The sequence below is a fragment of the Mustela erminea genome, chromosome 14, assembly GCF_009829155.1.
Source record: "Mustela erminea isolate mMusErm1 chromosome 14, mMusErm1.Pri, whole genome shotgun sequence".
NCBI lineage: Eukaryota > Metazoa > Chordata > Mammalia > Carnivora > Mustelidae > Mustela > Mustela erminea.
In genome coordinates this window covers 91,417,256-91,438,895 of record NC_045627.1, presented here as the reverse complement: position 1 = coordinate 91,438,895, position 21,640 = coordinate 91,417,256, and the positions used below count along the sequence as shown (strand labels likewise).

General features: G+C 59.2%; 2 protein-coding genes across 10 annotated transcripts in view; both read left to right on the top strand.

Annotated features, from left to right (window-relative positions):
* The window catches only part of CFAP46 (cilia and flagella associated protein 46), a 90,721-nt gene that overhangs the window by 64,771 nt on the left and 4,310 nt on the right, over positions 1–21,640 (top strand). For 6 of the 8 annotated variants that reach the window (XM_032313250.1, XM_032313248.1, XM_032313249.1 and 3 more), the window contains 15 exons: positions 4,343–4,525; positions 5,213–5,401; positions 6,906–7,010; positions 7,086–7,265; positions 7,723–7,893; positions 11,875–11,972; positions 12,401–12,477; positions 13,022–13,146; positions 13,586–13,707; positions 14,466–14,548; positions 15,784–15,945; positions 20,270–20,334; positions 20,407–20,467; positions 20,537–20,572; positions 21,107–21,209. In XM_032313250.1, the coding sequence (XP_032169141.1) occupies positions 4,343–4,525; positions 5,213–5,401; positions 6,906–7,010; positions 7,086–7,265; positions 7,723–7,893; positions 11,875–11,972; positions 12,401–12,477; positions 13,022–13,146; positions 13,586–13,707; positions 14,466–14,548; positions 15,784–15,945; positions 20,270–20,334; positions 20,407–20,467; positions 20,537–20,572; positions 21,107–21,209 (1,760 nt within the window). Of the gene's footprint in view, positions 1–4,342; positions 4,526–5,212; positions 5,402–6,905; positions 7,011–7,085; positions 7,266–7,722; positions 7,894–11,874; positions 11,973–12,400; positions 12,478–13,021; positions 13,147–13,547; positions 13,708–14,465; positions 14,549–15,783; positions 15,946–20,269; positions 20,335–20,406; positions 20,468–20,536; positions 20,573–21,106; positions 21,210–21,640 lie in introns of those variants that run through there. The other 2 variants (XM_032313247.1, XM_032313254.1) reach the window with 2 other exon arrangements.
* Positions 22–4,335, top strand: LOC116573249. Of its 2 annotated transcripts, none has more exons than XM_032313272.1 (2): positions 22–551; positions 4,051–4,335. In XM_032313272.1, the coding sequence occupies exons 1-2, from the start codon at positions 78–80 to the stop codon at positions 4,183–4,185; spliced, it is 609 nt and encodes a 202-aa protein (XP_032169163.1). In that variant the 5' UTR covers positions 22–77; the 3' UTR covers positions 4,186–4,335. The 2 variants fall into 2 exon arrangements, with proteins under 2 accessions (XP_032169163.1, XP_032169164.1); XM_032313273.1 differs by lacking the exon at positions 4,051–4,335 and adding an exon at positions 1,007–1,684.

Here is a 21,640-nt window from a genome sequence, read left to right as displayed (position 1 = left end):
CCGAAATAACAAAAATGTCTACTCCCTTCCGAGTAGACAAAAATGTGAAACAGATTTTCAACACGCTAGATGCCCACATGGGCAGCGCCGTCCCTGAGCACAGGTGGCCCCACCCCGGCCCGTCCTCACCACGGAAGCAGGGGGCCCTCAGGAAGGTGGTGGGCCCCCACGCAGCCTTGGAGCAGCACCTGCTCCCGCCAGCCAGACGGGACAACCTCGTGACCCCAGGCACTGCGCCAAGCAGACGGAAGGTCTTGTCTCAGCTGGGGGCGATCGGTCCAGGACGAGCTCCGCCCTGGGTCGGCTGCACGGAGACCCGGGAGGGCCACAGTGTCTGCCGACAGCTGTCCCGGAGCGAAGGCAAACCAGCTTCTCAAGTGTCCCTGACAGAAGACGAGGACACGCAATGTCTGGCAACCAGTGAGAAGCACCACGCCAGAAAGCAGGGAAAATACGCTTCCCAACATGCGGAACCGTCCGTCCAGACGGACCGGGCACCGGCGCGGATGTCAGAATACAAGGTCAGGGACAGGGACAGGGACAAGGTACGAGTGAGTCAGAAGTAACTCTTGAGGACAATGTGTGGGTCAAGACCAGGATGCGATTAAAGTAGAAATCAAAAAGCAACATAAAAAAAGAGTTAAGTCCATAGATACAGAAAGCTGATTAGTGGTTGTCGGGGAGGGGCAGGGGAGGGGCTGAAGACAAGGCTGTTGAGTGAGGTGGGGGTTCCCTTTTGGGAGGACGAACCATGAGGGTGAGGCTGCACAAGGCGGTGAGAGCACTAAGGGCCACTGCATTGTACACTTCCAGACGGTGGTTTTATGTCATATGAATTTTACCTCGATTAAAAACACCAGAAAGCTATGGGTGAAATACCCAAATATTTGGAAAGTAAATAGCGTCCATCAGAATAACTATGAGCCAGAGAACAAATCAAAAGCGAAAGTATTTCTGAACTGAAGGCGGAAAAAAACTCAGAAATTCATGACGTCTCTAATTGCAGTGCTTAGGGGAAAATTTGTAGTGCTGTATAACCACACGACGAAAGAAGATCCCAGACTAACAACCTTAGCCTTCATTGTAAGGAAAGAGAAGAGCCAAATGCAAATGAGCAGAAAAAAGGGGACTGAAGATCTAAGCAGCGATCAGTGAAATCAGAGACATAAAAATAAAAGGTAAAATCAATAAAACCACAGGTTGTTATTTGAGATAAAAAAGTTCCTACACTTCTGTCCAGACTGGTCAGGGGGAAGAAACAGACATAAATGCTCCGTATCTGAAATACGAGTTGTAGCATCACCAGGGAGCCTACGCGCATGAGAAGGATAAAAGGGAATATTCTGAGCAACTTTGTGACGATATAGAACAATTCCTCGACGGACACAAACAACCAAAACTCATTCAAAAAGAGATAGATTACCTGAACAGCCCTTCATCTGTTAAAGAAATGGAATTTTTAGTAAGTCTTTCCACAAAGAAAACATCAGAGCCAGACTGTTTTACTGGTGATTCCTAGCAAACATTTAAGGAGAACATAACACCAATTCAACACAGAGTCTTCTAGAAAATTGAGGAGAGAACCCATCCCCATCTGTAAGGCTAGCATGACTGTGATACCAAAACAAAACCTACAGATTCATGAGCACAGATGCAGAAGTTCTAAATAAAACTTCAGCAAATTAAATCCAATAATATGTAAAAAAGAATAATATGGAAAGTATGTAAAAATATGTGAAAAATATGTAGAAAAGATAACACATCAATGCCAAGTTGGGGTTATCCTGGGATTGTTGTAACTTTCAAAAATCAATCAATTTGGCTCACCATATTTTCTTAAAAATCACCTTAAAAATATGATCACCTCAGTAGACAAAACCCAACACTCATTCCTGACTGGGCGGGGAAGATTCTCAGCAAACTATCACCAGAAGGAAAGCTCTCCCAGCTGGTAGACTGCATCTGTGAAAACTCTAGGACTCACATCACACTTAGTGGGGAAAGCAAAGCACTAAGATGGCCCCTTCCCCCACCTTCATTCTGAATTGTACTTGGGTTGTAGTCAACTTAGTAAGTAAGAGGAAGAAACCAAAAATGCCCAGTCTAGAAAGGAAGAAGTAAAACTGTCTTTGTGTACAGAGGGCATGATCATCTGTGTAGAAAATCTCATGCAGGGGCACCTGGGTGGCTTAGTTGGTTGAGCGTCCGACTCTTGATTTTCAGCTGTGATCCTGATCGTAGGGTCATGAGATGGAGCCCTGAGTTGGGCTCCATGCTGGGTGAGAAGCCTATTTAAGATTCTCTTTTCTGGGGTGCCTGGGTGGCTCAGTGGGTTAAAGCCTCTGCCTTCGGCTCAGGTCATGATCCCAGGATCCTGGGATCGAGCCCTGCATTGGGTTCTCTGCTCAGCAGCAAGCTGCTTCCTCCGCTCTCTCTGCCTGCCTCTCTGCCTACTTGTGATGTCTGTCTGTCAAATAAACAAATAAAGTCTTTAAAAAAAATAGATTCTCTTTTCTTCTCCCACTGCCCCTGCCCTACCTGCTCACACACTTGAGTGCTCTTAGAAAAGAAAAAGAAGAAAGACTCTCATGCAATCTACAAAAATGGTAACGTAAAGCTTAGGACACGAGAACAATATAAAAAATTAATTTTAGGGCGCCTGGGTGGCTCAGTGGGTTAAGCTGCTGCCTTCGGCTCAGGTCATGATCTCAGGGTCCTGGGATCGAGTCCCGCATCGGGCTCTCTGCTCAGCAGGGAACCTGCTTCCTCCTCTCTCTCTGCCTGCCTCTCTGCCTACTTGTGATCTCTCTCTGTCAAATAAATAAAAATTTAAAAAAAAATTAATTTTATATTTCTATATACTCACAACAATTGATCAGGTATTAAAAATTCAAACACAAAACCACTGGATAGCATAAAAATGAAATTTGACAAAAAAAAGGGAAAATTTACCCCTGAGAACTAGAAAACATCACTGAGAGAAGACTTAAGAAGATAGCGAGGTATACCATGTTCATGGACCAGAAGACTTGCTGTAATCCTGACCAAGAAGCTGCAGGCTTTTCATAAAAATTTGAAAAAAAAAATTTAAAATTCATTTGAAACTGCAAAAGATGTAGCACAGTAAACAGAAGTTAAGAAAGACTGACTTGGAGATCTAACACTACCTGATTGTAAGACTTACTGTAAAGTGACAGGAACCAAAGCCGTGTGGTTTTAGTGTATAAGTAAGACGAGCAGACCAGTGGCACATAACAGTGAATCCGGAAATAGAAGATCGCTTTTCCACAAAAGAGCAAAGGCAGTTCAGTGAAGACAGGCCACTGTGTATGGTCGTGGTGTTGGAGCCTCTGGAAACCCAGACGGCTTCAGATCGTTCCTCATACCAGACGCCAGATTCAGCCCAAGAGGACGGGAGATCTGAAGGTGAGAGCTGAGACTGCTTCTGAAGGAAAACACACCTCGGGGACCTTGTGTTCAGCAAAGATTCCTTACACGCGGCTCTCGGGAGACAAACTGAGACCCGCTCTTCAAAAGACACTATTCAAGGGGTGCCAAGACCAGGCACGAGCCTGTAGAAAATATTTGCAAACCATGTGATGGACAAGGTCTTGTATCCAGAATATAAAACCCTCTTAAAACTTAGTACTAAGAGAAACACCCCCATAAAAAGTGGGCAAAGAGTTGAGCAGACATTTCTCCAAAGAGGACATGTGGCTGATGTAGAATTCCATGAGGGGTTGGTGAACTCACTGGTGAGTCAGGGAAACCACCGCACACCGCCTAAAACGCCTGCAGCTTAGAAGGCCGGGCGTGGCAGGGGTTAGCAAGGACACAGAGGGACCAAACTCTCAGGGTCTGAAGCACGGACAGCAGCTTGGCCATTAAACAGGGCCCCGGAGGAGCCGGCACCGCACACCCAGGAGTTTGCCTGCGGAAGGTGAAAGCGCACGTCCTCGCAGAAGCCCGTGCACACGTGTTCACAGCCGTTGGGTTTGCAGCGGCCCCGCGTGTGAGTGGGTACTCACGCTGGGCCCTCCTGGACTACAGGTGCCCCGTGTCCATGGACACATGTCCGTGGACAGGTGTGAGCGCGGCAGCAGCGTGGGAGGGTCCGAGTCGTCTCGTGAGCGGCATCAACCAGAGGAAGCACGCGCCGCGGGACGGTCCCCGTGTGGACCCTAGAACCTGCGAACGGGCTCGTGGGGTGGAGTGTGGCCCTGGGCTGTGTGGGCGGGAGGGACCAGATAGAAAGGGGGCGTGAGGGTGTGGGGCACAGGGACATGGGCGTGGCCTTCCCCGTGGCGCTCTGACCGCGTGTGTCCGGCCCGCCCGGCTGCAGAGCATCAGCACGCCCCTGACGAGGAAGCTGGCGCGGCTGCGCCTCCACCTGGCCGAGGCGTCCCTGGACCTGCTGCAGCTGACGTGGGCGGAGGCGCAGGCCCGGCGGCGGGGGCAGGGCTCGGCGGACAGGCTGCTGGCCGACTACCTGCACAGCCTGAGCGACGTCACCTCCGTGGACCTGGTAACCGGCCCGAGAGCCCGCAGCCCAGGGCTCTGGGTCCTGCCTGCGGGGCACCGGGGGCGTGGTGGGGGGCACGGCAGGACCGACCAGAGGGTGGCAGGGGTGGAGCCCTCTGACCGCGGCTGTGTCCTCAGTCCCCGGGGCTCCCGGCCCCCCACCCCCTGGTCGGATGGCCTTGGGGGGCTCCTGGGGGATGTCCCGGGCGCACTGCCCTCTCCTCCCCGGGCATGCGCTTGGGCCGATTATTTCCGCACAAGGAAGGGCTCAGCAGGGGTGAGTTCGTTCCTTAAAGAAGTTGAGGTTGAACATCTCTGAAGGGAACATCCTGCCATTTCGGACACTTTCTCCGACTTCACACACTGTGCACCAGAGCAACTCGATGTAACCGTAAATACATCAAAGTTGGCCCTAAAATTGAACTCGACATGAGCTTATCTATTTGTCAGTGAGTCCCAAGCCAAGGTTCTGTAAGCAGATTTTAGTGACTCCCCAACGCCTCAGCCCTGGAGGCCGCCCTCCCCCACCCCCACAGAGGCCAGAAGGTGCATTTCTCACCCGGGACGTCGCCCCTCCTGGGGGTGTCAGACCAGGGGGCTCAGGGACAGGACGGGGTGGTAGGGAAGGTCGGGGTGTCGGGGAGCCTCTGCTGTTGCTCAGGGCAACGCCAAGGCGCTCCTGTCCCCACAGAAGTGGTTCACGCTACGGCGGACCCTCGCCCACGCGGCGCTGGCGCAGCTGGGGAGCCTGCACTCGCTGTCCGCCGGCTGCGTGCAGATCCGGGCGCAGGTCCTGGGCCTGGCGGGGAAGGCCCTCCGCCTGCTGGCTGTGCACACGGACCCCGAGCGCCCCACCTGCCACTGGGAGGACAGCCCGTCGGTACGTGCTCACCCGCAGCCCCTCGGGAGGAAGGGCGATTGGAGACAGGCCTCGACCTGCCCCTGACTGAGAAGGGCCGTGCGGCCTGGAAAAGCAAGGACAAGGCGAGTAGTCTGTCCGGCGTGACCAGCGCGTGGGAAAGAGACACGGACTTCTGGGGACGGACTCTGGAGAGAAGGGGGAGCAAGCACATATAGAGTCCAAGGGCAGGACGCCCCAGCCCCCAGTGCGGGTGTCCCGTCCGCATCTCGGCAGCTTTCCTCCAGGGATCTGGGGTCTGCCTCAGTGCCAGGAGCGGAGAAGCCCCCTCCTCATGTGCCGCAGGGGACCCCAAGCCCCCTTCCACCACCCACAGCGTCTGGTGTCCCCTGCTTCTCCGGAGCCCCCTGCAAGGCTGCCCAGGCAGGCCTGGTGGTCACAGGGCAGCACCGCAGCCAGGAAGGAAGCCTGGGGACAGCTGCTGCCGCGGGCTGTAGACCCTGCTGGCCACCGTCCTAAATGTATCCTTCTGTCTGGAGGGCACCTGCTCAGAGGCAAAGTCAGGCTCGTCCCCCTGGACTCTGCTCTTTTAGGAAGACCCGGCCCCGAGCAGCAGGGCCCCACACCCCTGTGTGAGCGCCGGTCCTGATGCCTCACCGGTCTGGATCCCAGGACCTGGGACTGGGCCCACACGCGGGTGACATGATGGAGCTCCGGCTCCTCCCTCCCTCTCTGTCCCTTGAGCACCTGCACAGGCGGCTCCGAGCAGGTGGGCGTCGGCCAGTGATGCCGGCAGCCCCCTCCCCTCGGGGCTGGGGTCCTTGCCTATGGAATGGCACTGGCAACGCTCCGTCTCAGAGGCCATCAGGGAAACACACGCAAGCAGCTTCCAAGAAGCGTGCCCCCGCAGCCCCGGCCCCGTGCCCCCGCAGCCCCGGCCCCGTGCCCCCGCAGCCCCGGCCCCGTCCCCCGCAGCCCCGGCCCCGTCCCCCGCAGCCCCGGCCCCGTGCCCCCGCAGCCCCGGCCCCGTCCCCCAGCCAGGCTTTTAAACCCTGCTGCTCCCGGCCGTGACCGCACAGACCCAGGGGCTCCCCTGTGCCTGCTGCCGCCCCCTGGCAGAGTCCCCTGGCACTCCGGAAGACCTCATCTGCGTGGCTGGTCCTGCGGTCCCTGGGGCGGGCGGGCACCTGACGTGCTCAGTCCGGGCTGCACGGTACTGGCCGCTGCCTGTACTTGGGGAGGTGATTTTGAAGGACCGAGGAAAGTAAGCACAGAATTCAATTGTTCTGAGACCAAGGACACTCGGACTTGCTTCTCTAGAGTTGCTTCCCCACACACGCTGCACCTGCCAGCCGCCGGGGATCCTGGGCCAGGGCCTCGGGGGTCAACCCGGTTGGCGAGAGGCCCGACCGCTCCCTGCAGCACACCTCACCGAGAGGTCCCAAGGAGATGCCCCACGTGCGGCAGGCGCACCCAAGCTGGGTGGTGGGACGGGCGCAGGCTGACAGGAGGTACTTCTCCGTAGGCCACTGCTGAGCTGAGCGGCCTTAAGCATCTGGAGACCGTCCCCGAGGATGGGGCCGGCAGGGGTCACTACGAGGAGCACAGCAGGAAGTGCTCAGACCAGCAGGTATGGCCACTCACCCCCACCCCAGGATTCCGGGCCCGCAGAGCCCCCCTGAGCCCGAGCCCTGCGCCCCCACAGAGGAAGATGGTGCTGGCCCAGAGGTTCCTGGCCCAGGCCTCCGAGCTGCTGCTACAGTGCCTGCAGGTCGCCCTGGCCAGCCGCCTCCTGGATGTTGCTGCTGCCGCCAGCCTGGAGATGGTGGAGTGTACCGGCACCCTGGACCCCGCGGCCACCTGCCAGTTCCTGGCGCTGTCTCAGGTATGGTCTGCTCGGCACCCCGCCTAAGGCCTTTCTTGGCCGCCTGGGAAGGGGGCGTTCCCGGAGCACCCAGCACTCGCTCCTACCGGTGGGCTGGCCCCCGGGCCGCGGCCAGCCTCTCTGCCTCAGGAGCGTGGCGCTCAGCTGGAAGAGGACCCTCTCGAGGAAGTAGGGAGGCCCCTATGCTTCAGAGGGTCCCCTCGTAGTGACATCCTTTGGGTCCACCAAGCCTCATGCTCTTGAGACTCGGAGCAGAGAAGTGGGCAGGTGCCGGGGGCACCATGGGGCAGGGCCTGGTGACAGCCAGTGGCCAGGAGAAGCGCGGCATCCAAGAAGCTGGTGCCCGGGAGAGGCTGAGCAGCCGCTGGCCACCCCTTCCTCCCCCCCGCCCTCAACAGGGGCGCCCATAGGCCCTGGCAGGGCTCAGCCTCTTAGCTCCGTCCTGTGTCTTCTTCAGAGCTGCTTGGCTTCAGAGATGATGTGGGACGTCCTGTCCACGGCCACAGCCAACACCAGCAGCTCGCAGCTGGCAGCCCTCCTGCATCTCGAGCACCAGCTGAAGCAGAAGGGGAGGACGTCCACCAGCTTGTATGCGAGTGTGGAGCAGAGGCTGGAAGTCATCTCCAAGGTGAGCGGCGAGCCGTCCACGTCTGCCCTGGCCACGCAGCCCTCCGGCGTCACCGCGTCACCAGCCTGAAGATAGCATGCGCCAGTGCGGCCTCTCACCAGCTGTGTGGTTCTGGAGGTGTCCCTCGCCCTCCCTGACCTCCACCTCCTCGAGGGCCCCCTGGTGACCGTAAGTGCCCAGGCCTGCAGCAGGTCAGGGGGGCACAGGGCCCCTGAGGGTCTTCTGGAGGGGATGTACTTCCTTCAGCCACAGCAGAACACCATGGACACTAGCACATCCTCCTTTGCTCGGAGGAGCAGGTGTGAGCAGGAGAGTTAAGAGAAACCTCAATGAAATGCAATGGATCAGGACGGCAGCCCAGGCGCTCTGAGCGATCCCCCACTCCCCCCTGCTTTTCTGGGCGCACCTGTGTGGGTCTGACCTCAGCCCTTCCTCCAGGGCTGCTCTTCTCCCTCTGATGCTTGGGGTCGAGCTGTCCTTTGTGTGGACCACCACGCGGCCTGCAGCGCAAGAAGCTGGGGGAGGGGCCAGGCAGAAACAGTGAGTGCAGGAGACAGCTAGGAATAGCACAGAGCAAACACGTACAAGGAAATAAATTCCAAGAGTGTAAAACCGTCATCTTAAGACCTTGTGGAATTGAGCTTATCTTGTGGAAGACGATGCGAAAAGCAGGACGATTAGAGCTTACAAAGTATGGGTTCTGCCACTCCTAGGGTAGGTTAAAGTTACATTTTTATTAGATCACAGTAAGCCAAAGATGAATGTCATGGTCCCTAGGATAACCACTAGAATAATGTGTAAGTAAGGTAGTAAAAAGAGAAAAATCAAATGGTAGCATTTTATTATCCCAAAGACAGGCAAAAAGAGTGGGGGGAGAGAATATAAAAACATAACAGTCCCAGTAGGAAAAAAGCAGGAAGAAAGCAGTTAGGAACCCAAATATAAATATAGAATTACAATAAATGTAAATCGACCAAACCCTATAGGTCAAAAACCAAGATTGTCAGGTTGGCTGAGAAGAAAAACAAAACTGAATTATATGTCGCTTAAGAGAGACCTGCTTCACATGTAAGGACACAGAAATGTCGGAAGGAAAAGCTGAGAAATAGTATCTAAGTCATGAAGATACTCGTCCGGTGAAAGCCAGGTGACCCGAGGATCAGTCAGCAGTGAATCCACATCCTTGGTCCGTACGTACCATCATCAAGCTTCACAGGCACGAAACAGAAGTGATGGGAATAAAGGAGTGCTGGACAGGACATCCACGCCGCCTCAGCTTCCCGTGGAAGCCACGGACCCTATATAGATCAGTAAGCATGCAGGGACGCGTAGGAGAGCCGTTCGCATGCGGGTCTGCCTGGACATTCACAGAGACATCCCCTGAGCACAGCGCTGACTATGACTGGGTTCTCTTCTAACCAAGCTTGCAGGGAGCGTGTGCTCTGTGGACCAGTGCTGGCCATAGCAAAGCCTGAAGACTCTCCAACTGAGGGAAAATCGTTTCCTTTGTCGTCCTGCCACAATGCGATTAAATTAGAAGTCAACAACTGAAAGATACAATCAATTTGAAATTAAACAATATCCATCAGTCAAAGGAGAAGTCACAATGAAATTTAGAAAATATTTTAAGCTGACTTAGAGAATGAAAATATCATATGTCAAAACCTATGAGACTTATCTAAAGCAGGGCTTAGAGGAAAAATACAGCCTTGAATACAGGGAGAAAATCTCACAAACAGTAATCTGGGTTTTGAATTCTAGAAGCTAGAATAAGAACACCTCTAAGAGGGACGCCTGGGTGGCTCAGTTGGTTGAGCAGCTGCCTTCGGCTCAGGTCATGATCCCAGTGTCCTGGGATCGAGTCCCGCATTGGGCTCCTTGCTTGGCAGGGAGCCTGCTTCTCCCTCTGCCTCTGCCTGCCTGTGCTTGCTCTCTCTCCCTCTCTCTGACAAATAAATAAAAAAAAATCTTTAAAAAAAAAAAAAAAGAACACCTCTAAGAAAAATAAACGGTAGTAAGAACTACAATAGAAACAATGGAATTAAAATGGTAGAGGACACCAGCAGTGGTAGAAGGGCTCCAAAGAGAAGACTAATGAAATCGATGAACATTTAGAAGATCTGAAAAGGAGAAAGAGAAAGAAAAAGAAAGAAAGGAAGGAAGAAAACCCAAAATTCCACTATCAGTGATAAAAAGACATCACGGAGCACCTTCAGACTTCCCAAAGCCATTAGGACATGTTCTATATAACCATACTCCAGCAAAGTTGGACAATCTGGATGGAATCGAGAAATTTCTCAAAAAATACAAATTACCAAAACTGATAGAACAGAAAATCTGAGTAATTTATTATCTGTTAAAGAAATTGAATCTTTTATTAAAAACCCTGCAAAGAAAAATCCCAGCCCACTTGGTGAGGACGTGGAGAAAGGGGACCCTCTTATTACGCTGCTGTGGAATGCGAGCTGGTGGCCACTCTGGAAAGCTGTATGGAGGTCCCACAGACGAACTACAAATACCACTTCCATATGACCCAGGACTTGCACGACGGGCTATTTACCCAAGAAATACAGAAACACCAATTCAAAGGGACACACGAACCCCGATGTTTTTAGCAGCATTATTTACAGTAGACGAGAGATGGAAGCCGCCCAAGGGTCCCCTGACTGATGAACGGAGAAAGGAGAAGGGGTCTGTGAGTACAGTGGAGAATTATTAAGCCATAAGAATGAAATCTCGCCCTTTACAATGACAAGGATGGGGCTAGACAGTGTTGTGCTAAGCAAAGGAAGTCAGAGAAAAACAGATGCCATAGGATTTCACCCATATGTGGAATTTAGAAACAAAATGACCCGACAGAAAAAGACAAGCCAAGGGACAGACTGTTAACTCTAAAGAATGGGCTGATGGTCACCAGCGGGGAGTTGGGGGGACGGTTAGGTGACGGGATGGAGGCATGCCCTTGTGCTGAGCTCGGGAGACGTGTGCAAGTGTTGGGCCATGATGCTGTGCACCTGAGACTCGTACAACACTGTGTCAGCCATACTGAAGTTAAAATAAAAACCTAAACAATGAGCGAACCCCCGAGGGGACTCTCGGAGCACGTGTTCTGTTCTCCCTTCGATAAGAGTAAGACAGACGCTCCCACAGACAGGAACGTCCCAAAGATAGCAAAAGGTCCGTAAACATTCCGAACGGCGCCCAGCTTCATTAGTTCCCAGGGAGGTGCACACAGGAGGGTGGCTTCAGTCACCGCCGGGCCACCCGGACAGCTGCCACGGGCCCATGCGGCGGCACCAGCGGGCACAGGATGGAAGAGCCTCGGCACGCCGGCGGGTGGCCTGCCCCCTGCACAGGTGCTCCCCGGTCCCCAGGGCCCGTCCAGTGGCTTCGGCCAAAGCAGACATGGCCAGGAGTGGACACAGGCCACGGATGCGCATGGATAGCCCAGGACTCTGTGCCTGCGACCCCCGACCCCCGGCTTCTCCTCCGCGCTGATGGGTGCCACCCGCTGAGGGTTTTGGGCGAGGACACCGTGCGGCCCCCAGCACACTTGCAAACACAAAGCTGGTTTCATCAGCAAGTGGGGAGCTGTGCTTGGGGGTGCGGTGGCTGCTCCGGGAGGGCTGCGGAGCCACGGCGCAGAAGGCAGGGGGCCGTGCGCGGGTCACCTGGGGCGCTCGGGCACGGGCCGAGGACGGAGGTTGGGCTCAAGCCGGCCGGACAGGCTTCCCGCCGCTGCTTGCTGGGCTCTCAGGCTCACCGGCGCCCGCAGGTCAGCTTTGTGCAGGAGACCCCCAGGGGGGATTCCTGGCACGCCCTCTGCCCCCTGTGGCGGCCACGAGTCCTGCAGGGGTCGCGCCCCAGCCCGGCCACGGGGCACCCGGTCTGAGCGCCCCGCCCCCTGCACAGAGCCTCTGCGGACTTCTCGGCGAGGGGCCTGCACCGGCGCGGTCAGTGATTGCTGCCGGTCACCCACAGGCTTGGCAGAATCTCAGGGTCACGGAGCAGCACTTGACCCTCCTGAACGAAATCCCGCCCAGCTTTCGGGTCCTCACTCTGCAGCACTCACCGGACAGGTGCGCCTTCCTGCCCCGCTCTGGGGCCGCTCCCCACCCTGCTAGCACATCTGGCGGTGGGCGCGAACCCGGCACCGGGGCTGCCAGGCGGGAGGGCATGTTGGGGTGGACCGAAGGCCCCCCCCAGGCTGGCCGAGCGCCCAGCCGAGATGGGTGAGGCAGCACGGCCCCGGGCGAGGCCAGGCTGGCACCTGCGGTCCGCAGCATGGCGCCCGTGCGGCGGCTGAAGGCCACGGTCACCGTGGGGCGGAAGGCTTGCCGGGCGCAGTCCGGATGGGCCTGTGTCCGTTCTGGCTCCCGACGTGGCCGCGGCGATCCTGGGGCGGGGCTCCGGCCGGGATGGACGTAGGCGGTTCACTGAGTCTGCATCTCTGGGGCTCGACTGGGACCCCACGGTCTGGTGACCCCGGCCTGCGTCCTGCCCACAGGACGCATCTGTACTGCGCTGCCTATGAGAGACCCAGGCCGGTTCCCGCGGCCAAAGGGAAGTTGCTGCAAGTGGGCGGTGAGTTCTGCCGCCTCTGCCGCCCGGGGGCGCGCGGCCCGGGGACACATGCTGCAGGCGGGTCCACGACCCACACTTGGGGCCCAGCCCTTCCTATGCTTGCGTGGGGTTGTTGAGCCCCTGAGAGACAGGGAGGGAGGCGGGGTGGTGCTTCCTGGACCCCCGCAGCCCTTGGGGCCGGTGACGCACAGATACGGACCAGCTGCCCCTCTCCCCCTCCAGGATTTCTTCTCCCCGAACCACACATTCCCACTTCCCTCCTTATGTCTCAGGCATATCACTCCACTTAACGTTTCACGTAAAGCGGTGGGGGCTGTGGAACGGAGACACGCGTCTGTGTCTCCGCTTCCGCCGGCCCTCACGAGCGCCCCCGAGCCAGCCCTGTCCGCAGCCGGGAACTTCTTCTCCCGTGGAGCAGCCGCGTGCCCGCCCCCCCCCTCACGCTTCCCGCTCCCCGGGCTCATGCACACCCCCGTGCCGTCCTCTGCCCGAGGGCGGTCTGTGAGGCCGTGGGGTGGCGACAGGAGGGTGTCGCTCTCCACAGGCTCTTGCCAGGTGGCACGGGTGGCCGTGAATCCAGACACCCTCTCCTGCCTATTGGCCGGTGCCCAGCGGTGCAGGGAGATGGCCGAGGTCAGCAACGAAGACCCGGCTCCCAGCTCAGGCATGGTGAGGCCCCTGAGCCCAACTCCCGGGGTGCCGCGGCCACAGTGCAGGGGCCGGTCCCGGTCCGGCTGCTGCAGGGTGTGGCAGGGAGGGCTAGGTGAGTGGCACCGGCCATCCAGACCCCGCACTGCTGGACGCCCAGGTGGGAGTTCCCTCACGTAGCCGGCTCTCGGAATGCTTGAGCTTGGCTTCCTCCCAGTGTCCACGCCAGGCAGGGGGCAGGGGGCGGGGGCCTCATGGAGGAGCTCGGTCTGTGGGGGCTCGGGTGGGCCCTGATCATGGAGCAGGCAGGGGTGCAGGGAGCCCAGGTTTTGGGGGGAAGGGCAGGTTCCAGGGTCCGCAGGGCCCTTCCCACGCTCTGCTCTACCCGGGTGGGGGTTATGAGCCCCCTCCCCCGCCCTCAGACGCTCCTGATCCCGGGGTGACGCCGGGGTTGGCACAGGAATTGGAAAGTGCGCGCCCAGAAAGGGAAGGACGGTCTCTGCAGCAATTCGGCGACGTCCTCGCGTCCGTGGAGGATTACCTGAGGCCGCTGTTCCCCGTGCTCAGCTGCCCTGAGACCAGGTGCTGTGGGCTGCCAGCTCCGAGGGCAGGGTCTGTGGGGGGCGAGGGAGGGGCCGGCCACATCTCCTGATTCGGGGTGGGCTTTGGGCCCCAAGTTGGCAACCTTCTTGGGACAGACAGGAGGACCACCATCTGTCCCCAGCAGGGCCTTGAAATGGTGGGGGCAGTCAGGGATAGGGTGCCTGGGAGCCGGGGCGGACAGGGTCGGGGGCTCAGCCTGCAGGCCTCCTCTGCTGCCTCCCTGAATCCTGGGAGGAGCCGGCTGTGGGATGGGGACGCTGTTCCCACGTGGACATCTGAGACTTGGACGTCGTGAAGCTGAGTCAGGCCATGCAGAACGCGCATCCATGATGCCCGACTTGGGACCCTCTGTCGTAGGCATCAAGCCCTTGTGCTGCTCCAAGTCTTTTCTGGGGGCGCGTCCTGGCCACTCTGGTCCCCTCAGCTGCTGCTGCCGGGGGCTGTGGGGGGTGCGGCCCAGGTCCCAAGCCCCTGTGATTCAGGTTCGGTAGAGAAGGAGTTGGGGGGCTTGGGCACGTGGTAGTTTTGAGACTTGCCAGGAGGTCGGAGACTACCCTGAGCCCCGTTTGTTCCCGCGTGTGCCGTTACCACTGGCCCCCAGCGCAGGGAGACCTGTCCCCAAGAGTGAGCCACTGAAAGGGCCTCGTGGCACTCCCTGCCCTGATGTTCCCCCTGTTCTTAGTACATGTGATGTTTACATGTTTGTAAGAACCTGAGGACGTGCCTTTGACTTCCAGAACACAGATTCCCACGGCTGCTGCAGATTCCCACGGGAAACCAAAGGGCAAAGACAAGGAAAGGAAAGTGTCCCTGTCCCACGGTGAGTGGGGCCCGAGGGGAGCTTCTGCTGGAGAACTCGGGCTGGGATTTACCCGTCCCTCTGGGAGAGCCCAGGCAGAATGGGAACAGGCCTCCCCAGAGGGGCTCCCGGAGAGGTGGGAGGTCCCCCGTGTGGGGGCTGGGGCCGCTGCCCACAGCCCCGCCGACCCTGGCGTGTTCGCCCTTCCTGGGGAAGTGGCAGTGACCGAGTTGCTGTTGGTCTGCTGTCCGGCTGCCCAGCTCATCCTGAGTGTGCGCAGCCCAGAGGACACGAGGGGCCGAGAGCTGCTGTGTGCGCGATCCGCTGACCCTGAAGGAAGGTTTTCCCGGTGCCGCCGCGGCTGGGCTGTGGCCTGTCCGTGCGGGTTCAGCCACTCAGCCCGGCACCTGCCATTTTATAAATCACTTTCTCAAGGGCATTTTCATTGGTTGATTTTCTGTCACCCCCACGGAATTATTCAATAGAAGGGAAAGGCGGGCTGCTCTATCCAAGGGTGTTTTGATTCCCAAAAGCGCCTGGCGGTGGCTTCGGGCCAACAGCACGCCCCAGACACGGCCGCTCCAGCTCCCACGCCGGGGCCTCGCCTCCTGGGGCCGGCCCTGAGGGTGAGGGACCAGAGTTTGCCCACCTGAGACCTTTCGTGAATGAGATTCTGCCCTAAAGATTCCCCAGATTAAGGCCTCTGATCACTTTGAAGTGATTTGCTTTTACTTAGTACATACAGTGAATCCAGTCCCCTTGTCCCCTTACACCTGCCACAAAGAGCCGGTTTTCTCCCAGGCCGGGAGGGTCCGAGAGCTCCTCCACGGGCTGCATGGCCCCTGGAGAGCCTGCCACATCGCAGGGTGCAAGTCCTTGAGCTTATGTCTTCATTCTTTGAAAGGGGGGCTCCGAGGTTGGGAGGAGTCATGACATTCCTGGACCTGCCCTGGGAACTGGCTGCCCCATGGGGGGCAGGTCCTCGAAACACAGAGGACGCAATGGCCCTGTGACCTGGGCCCTGCCTGGGTCTGAGCTGTGACTCAGCCTGAACCAGTGTCCATCCCCCCCAGAGAGTCCGGGCGCACCCCAGGCCCTACTCCTCACAGGCCGAGCCCAGCCCAGACTTTTCCTGTGTGTGCAACCCAGCAGCTGCCCTGCGGACAGACGGACCCAGACAGACCCACCCAGGGGCTTGCCCGTCCGAGGAGCGTGTCTCCTGCTGCCTTTGTAGCTGGTGTCTCCCCGGTCCACAGTTCAGCTCGATGCTGCAGACAACGTCATCCTTGTTGTGGACAAGCATCTCCTGGAGCTGCCGCTGGAAGGTCTTCCCGTGTTCGAGGAGGGGACGGTCTCCGCTCTGTCCCGAGACTTCTCCCTGCAGATGCTGTGCAACCGCCTCCGTAAGGAGGAGACAGGTAAGGGGCGCCCTGGGCCACACTCACACTGACCGTCCGTCCGGCCCCGTCTGAAGTGCCTCGTGTGCGCTCCTGTCAGACGCCGCTTGTCCCGCTCCTTTCCAGGCCCTCGTCTGCTCGGAGGTGGTCAGAGAGCCCCTGCCGTGTGCCCAGTGTCTGCGAGGGGCTAAAGCTGAAGGGGACACAGCACATTGTTCTTGCCTCACACACCTCTGCTCGGAGGGCGGGGATGGGTGCGACCCACCATAGGGCTCCTCCTTTCCCAGGCGGTGAGGGAGAGCACCAGGAGACGGAGGACACTCAGGCCGGGGGCAGCCGCGCACTCGGGCTGACCGTGCGTGTCCCGGGGGCTGTTCGCGCCCACGTGCCCAGTGCCGTCGCCTGTGCTCTGTGCGGGCTGCTGCTCGGCTAAAGACAACTAGCTTGGACTTTGGCTTCCATCAGGAGGAGGTAACAGGGACCGAATTTGCCGTCCGGCGGGACAAGTGAAGACCAGAATAGGTAGAGCGTGGGTTTCGGACAGCGGAGGCCAGGCCGCGTGGAGCCCGGTCCCTGAGAACACGGCCGACCCACGGAGGACGGGCTGTGCGCCCAGAGGAGCTCACCACCTGGCGTCAGAGCACAGGAATTAGTAATGGCCAGTGTCCCCCCACCCCGATCTGATGAAAACCGTAAGCCCATGTGTCCAGAAGTTTCCATAAACCCCAGACAGAGGCAGCGGAGAGGAGAGTCCGGGGCAGGTGCTCAGAGGGACAAGAGCTCGGCAGCAGCCACGGGCCACGCAGAAGCGAGGGCAGGAGAGACCCCGACTTCCGACGGAGACAGCCCGGCGGCGAGCGACAGCCTCCTGGCCCACGCCGTGAAGGCGAGGGGAGCGCAGAGCTCAGGAGAATGTGGAAACGGCAGGAAGACGGAGAGGGGCTCGAAGAGCGGAGGGGCCCGGGGGACGGCGGCGCGCACGCTCTCCTCGGACGGGGCCGGCCGCGACCAGCAGGGAGGGCCCTCCGCGGGGCAGCTCGCGGGGTCCGAGACCCCCTCAAACAACAGGACGGCAACACGCCGCCCCACGTTCCGGGCTACGTTGTAGACTTGCTCGTGTCCGTGTCTAGGGCCAAGTTTTGCCAGTTGCCTGGTTTCTGTTCTTTTCGGTTTGTGGGGTTCCGTGGTTTCCCTATGGAGATTCTTATTATTTAAGTGAGGGACAGAGGCCGTCTCGCGCTCTAGCTTGTCCGCTCACGGGCCCATGTGGTCCAGCACGAGGTTCTAATAGAGCCAAAGTATCAACTTCCTCTCGCTTGCTGGCGCTTTGGGCCTTTTTTTAAAACTTGTTTTCTTACTTCACGGCCATGAAGCTCCTCCGCATGACACCGCATGAGCGCGTCTGTTTCCCTCCCTGCCCACAGCGGGAGGAGCGGCTCCCTTTCTCCGCGCCAGCGCCCTCGACCGGAGTATCCTTTCTCCTCAGCTCCGCGTGGCCAGGGCTGGCGGCCGCGGCAGAGAAGAGCCACCCCGGGACGGGGGGAGGCGTGGTGGCCTGGACGTGCACCCCCTGTTTGCTGCAATCTGGGAGTGGGACCCGGGGAGTGTGTCCTGGATGAGCCGGGAGCCCCGAGGACAGCACTGGCTCCTCCCAAGACGGAGGCAGGAGGGTCACGGAGACTCGGGAGGAGGCTGGGCTGCTGCCTCTAAGGACGGGGAGGCCCCGCCGTGGCCATCAGAGGCTGCAGGAGACCGAACCCGATTCTCCCCAGCGCCGCACCCACACCCTGATTGTCGCCCAGGGGGACCCCGTTCGACCCTGACCTCCAGGTCTGTGAGATACCACACGTGTGGGGGAATTTGTTGCAGCAGCCACGGGAAATGCCGGCCAAGTGTGAGCTCAGGGTCTGCATGCGTCGCCGAGCGCTGAGGGCCCTGCGCACCCCAAGGCTGGGAGCTGCTCTGGCCGCAGGCATGTTTGAGGGTGAAACGTTCCCAGTAGGTCTTTCAGGAGAACCACCAGAGACAGAACCGGTGTTTGAACGCCAGACCAACAGAGGAAACCGGCAGGAGAGCCAGCGATGCGGACACCGCGCCCCAGTGGCCAGCGAGAGGACCAGGGGAAGAATAAAAGTCAAAGGGCAACGTGGTGGGGTGAGTCCACGCGGGTCAGAAGTCAGCACGTGGCCACACCAGCCGGCTCCGTGACCGCGCGTGACGAGGCCGTCGTGTGAAACAGACCGACCACGGGCGCACGGTCAGGGCTGGGCTCATTCCCGGGTGACGAGGTCGGGTCACCAGCAGGGTAAACGCGCTGCGCCTCACAGCATCTGACGCAAGGAGCGGCCCACGCCCAGGGCAGGACGGGCGGCCCGGCCCGCTGAGGTGGACCGCACTCACCCGCACGTCCGGCCGGCCGCACCAACGGCGGGAAGCGGAGAGAGTCTGAGCCGGGCCTGGACAGACAGACACGGGAGCCGCACAGCAACTGGGACGTTCTCCGTCTGCCCGGCCCAGGGCGCTCAGCAGCCCCGCCACAGCCGCCTCAGGACAGAAGCCACTACCAGGAGGCCGAGGTGCCTGCAAGCTTAGAAACCGGCTTCTGCTGGTCTCCCGGGACTCAGGAGACGTGACCGCAGGAAGCCCGAGACCGGCGTTAGAGCAGCAGGTGCGAAGGGCCGCACAGCTCTGGACGTTTGTGTCAGAGCAGGGGGGCTGGAGGCGCGCGAGCCGAGCCCCGGCCCCCGCAGCTGGAGCCAGGACGGCAAACGAAACGGGAGAAAGACCCCAAGAAAGCAGGGGACGTGTACAATGAGCACGCGAGCAGACAACAGCAAACAAAGCAGTATGCATTTTTAAAAATACATTATTTGTTTGACAGAGGGAGAGAGCACTAGTGGGGGGAGGGAGCGGGAGCAGCAGACTCCCCACCGAGCGGGAAGCCCGATGCGGGACGCGATCCCAGGATCCCAGTAGCATCTGAAGCAAGGAGCGGCCCACCGCAGGGCAGGGCCCCGGGATCATGACGTGAGCCGAGGGCAGATGCTTAACGACGGAGCCCCCGCCAGGCATCTGGAAATAAAAAGTTTTAAAAACTCGTAAAATAGACACATTCTGCTAAGAATGACCAAGAAAAAAAGCGGATGGGGCACAAATACACAAAGTTAGGAATGAAAAGACACCAGCTCCACGATGCATCAGAGACTTAAGAGATCCTAAGAGCCCTGAGGACAGCGTATTCGCACCCTGAGGCAAAGCGGACCAAGTCCTGTTCCCAGACTCAAGAGGGAAAAGCCCGCGTTCCCGGAACCAGCCGGAAGGGAGAAGACAGAGCTGCTCCTTTGAGATCATCAGACTTTCCAGAAACCGTTCCCATCAGTCTCCGCAGACCGCCCTGAGAGGAGGGAAGAGGCCAACCCGTCCTCGGCGTCTGTCGGCCCCGACACCCAAACGGCCAAGGGCAGCACAAGAAAGAAAAACAGAACTCGCGCCGCCCGGCCTGCCCTCAAGAGCTCACCGGGGTCGTCACATGGGGTTACGGGGACGCGGACGTCTACGGGGCCGTCGCTGCAGGGGAGAGCAGCGGGTCGATGTGTGCGTTCGTGACAGGCGTGTCCCGCGAGCGGGACACACGGAACACCCCGCTCCCCGGGGAAGCCCATGCAGACCCGGGGCTGACGGCACAGCCAGGGAGCTGCCCCGGCAGAAAGGAGCGGCGGGGGCGGAAGGAGGGAACTGTCCTGGGTTTGGGGCCCACCGCGATTTTGCCGCAGAATCCGGCAGCCGTGGAACAGAGACGTTCACGTCCGCAGCAGCAGGCACAGGAGCCGCTGCGCCCGGGGCCTCTGACTGGGCCGCCGCGGGCGCGCTGGGCGAACGGACAGCCAGGCCGGCCGCGGGGCCTCCGGTGACTGTTCTGCCCCGGGCCCTGTGCGCCTTCATGTTTCAGAAACTCCGGCTCTCTTGGCTTTACGAACCTGAAAGCCAGTTGTTCTCACCACCTTATGCATTTTTCTCTTAAGGTGAAAAAATTAACCATTTTAAAGTGAACCGTTCAGGGGCGTCTGGGTGGCTCAGTGGGTTAAAGCCTCTGCCTTCGGCTCAGGTCATGATCCCAGGGTCCTGGGATCGAGCCCCGCATCGGGCTCTCTGCTCAGAGGGGAGCCTGCTTCCTCCTCTCTCTCTGCCTGCCTCTCTGCCTGCTTGTGATCTCTGTCTGTCAAATGAATAAATAGAATCTTAAGAAAAAAAATAAAGCGAACCGTTCAGGGGCATTTCGTGTGTTCAGAATGCTGGTGCTACCTCCTGTGCCAGCCCCAGACACCCCTTCTTCTGCTGTCCACAGCCGAGGGGGCCGTGGGGAAGGAAGGCCGAGGCCGGAAGAGGAGCCCCGCGAAGAAGGGACAGAAGGTGGCAGGCGGGCGCGGGGGGCAGGGCCCCCACCAGGACGCAGGCCTCCAACGACCCTTGTCTCTGGTGCAGGACGCCCCGCCCCGGCTCCTCCCCCATGACTGCGTCCTCGTGGACACTGACAACTTCAAGTGTATCCTTTATGGTCCCGCTGCCCGGGACACCCCGGGGCGAGCGCTATTTCTCCTTAACCCAGACCTAGTCGTCGTGGACCCCTACGAGGAGGCGCGGGGCATCGGTGAGCGCCTCCCGCGGGCCCTCGACGCGCACACACATGGGCACACACATGTGCACACACACGCCACATGCCACCCTCCGGGCTCTGCCCTCGGCTGCCTCCCATTCCACGGACCACGGGAGGTGGGGGCAGTGGGGTCCTGTGGCCTGTGGCCATCACAGCCAAGTCAGGATGATACAGTAGGAAAAGTGAACCCTGAAGTGAGGTACGCCGCCCCCTTCCCAGAGCCGGAAACCCCCCACCCTCCGCAGCCTGAGTGTCTAATTCCTGTGGTTCTTCTTTTCTAAACGGGTTTTTAAAATTCCTTTCCATCACTTCTCGGCCTTTTGGCCAAGATCAAGTGTAAAATCTCTTTACAAAGGAGGGAAGGCGCACGGGCATTTGCACAAGCACCAGACCGACTCCAGCACGTCTGGGATCTCCACGCCAGGGGCCACGCCAGGGGCCACGCCAGGGGCTGCCCGCTGCCCGCCCCTCCGAGTCCCCCTGAGAGACAAGCTCCCGTGTTTTGTGTCCGTTCAATTCCTGCTGCAGAAAAGCTGACCCCTGTCTTCGTCACCCGGGACATCTTGGAAAGACACCGAGACTCGCTCACTGCGCTCTGGGAGGGGCATCTGGGAAGCAAGCACGTCCCCAGGTTGGTGTCGGGGCTCTGGGGACACGGTCCGGCAGGCCCACGCGAGCTAGCTGGGGGTGCTGCACACACGGTGGGGACTGCTGTCCTCCGCCCCCCCCACCCTGACCCCCCATTCTGTCCTGTCAACACCCCCACCCCATCCGCAGAGGAGCCCAGTGTCTGGCCTTCCTTGGTCACACAGCAGGCTCCTCGGTCCTCAGGGCGCCTGCATGGAGGCCTCACTGCCCCCGCCCCGCTTCACAGACGAGGGCCTGGCCCCTGGAGTGTGCTGCTGCCCCGGGGTCCCCCAGCCAGTCCAGTGCAGGGCGTGCCCCCGGCTTCCGGACTCAAGACTTGCAGAGGGGCGTGGGGAGGTGGGAGGGGTGGAGGGGTGTGTGTGAGGGAGAACCTGCTAGAGAGGGACGGGCTGCCGGACTGTGGACTGCCGGACT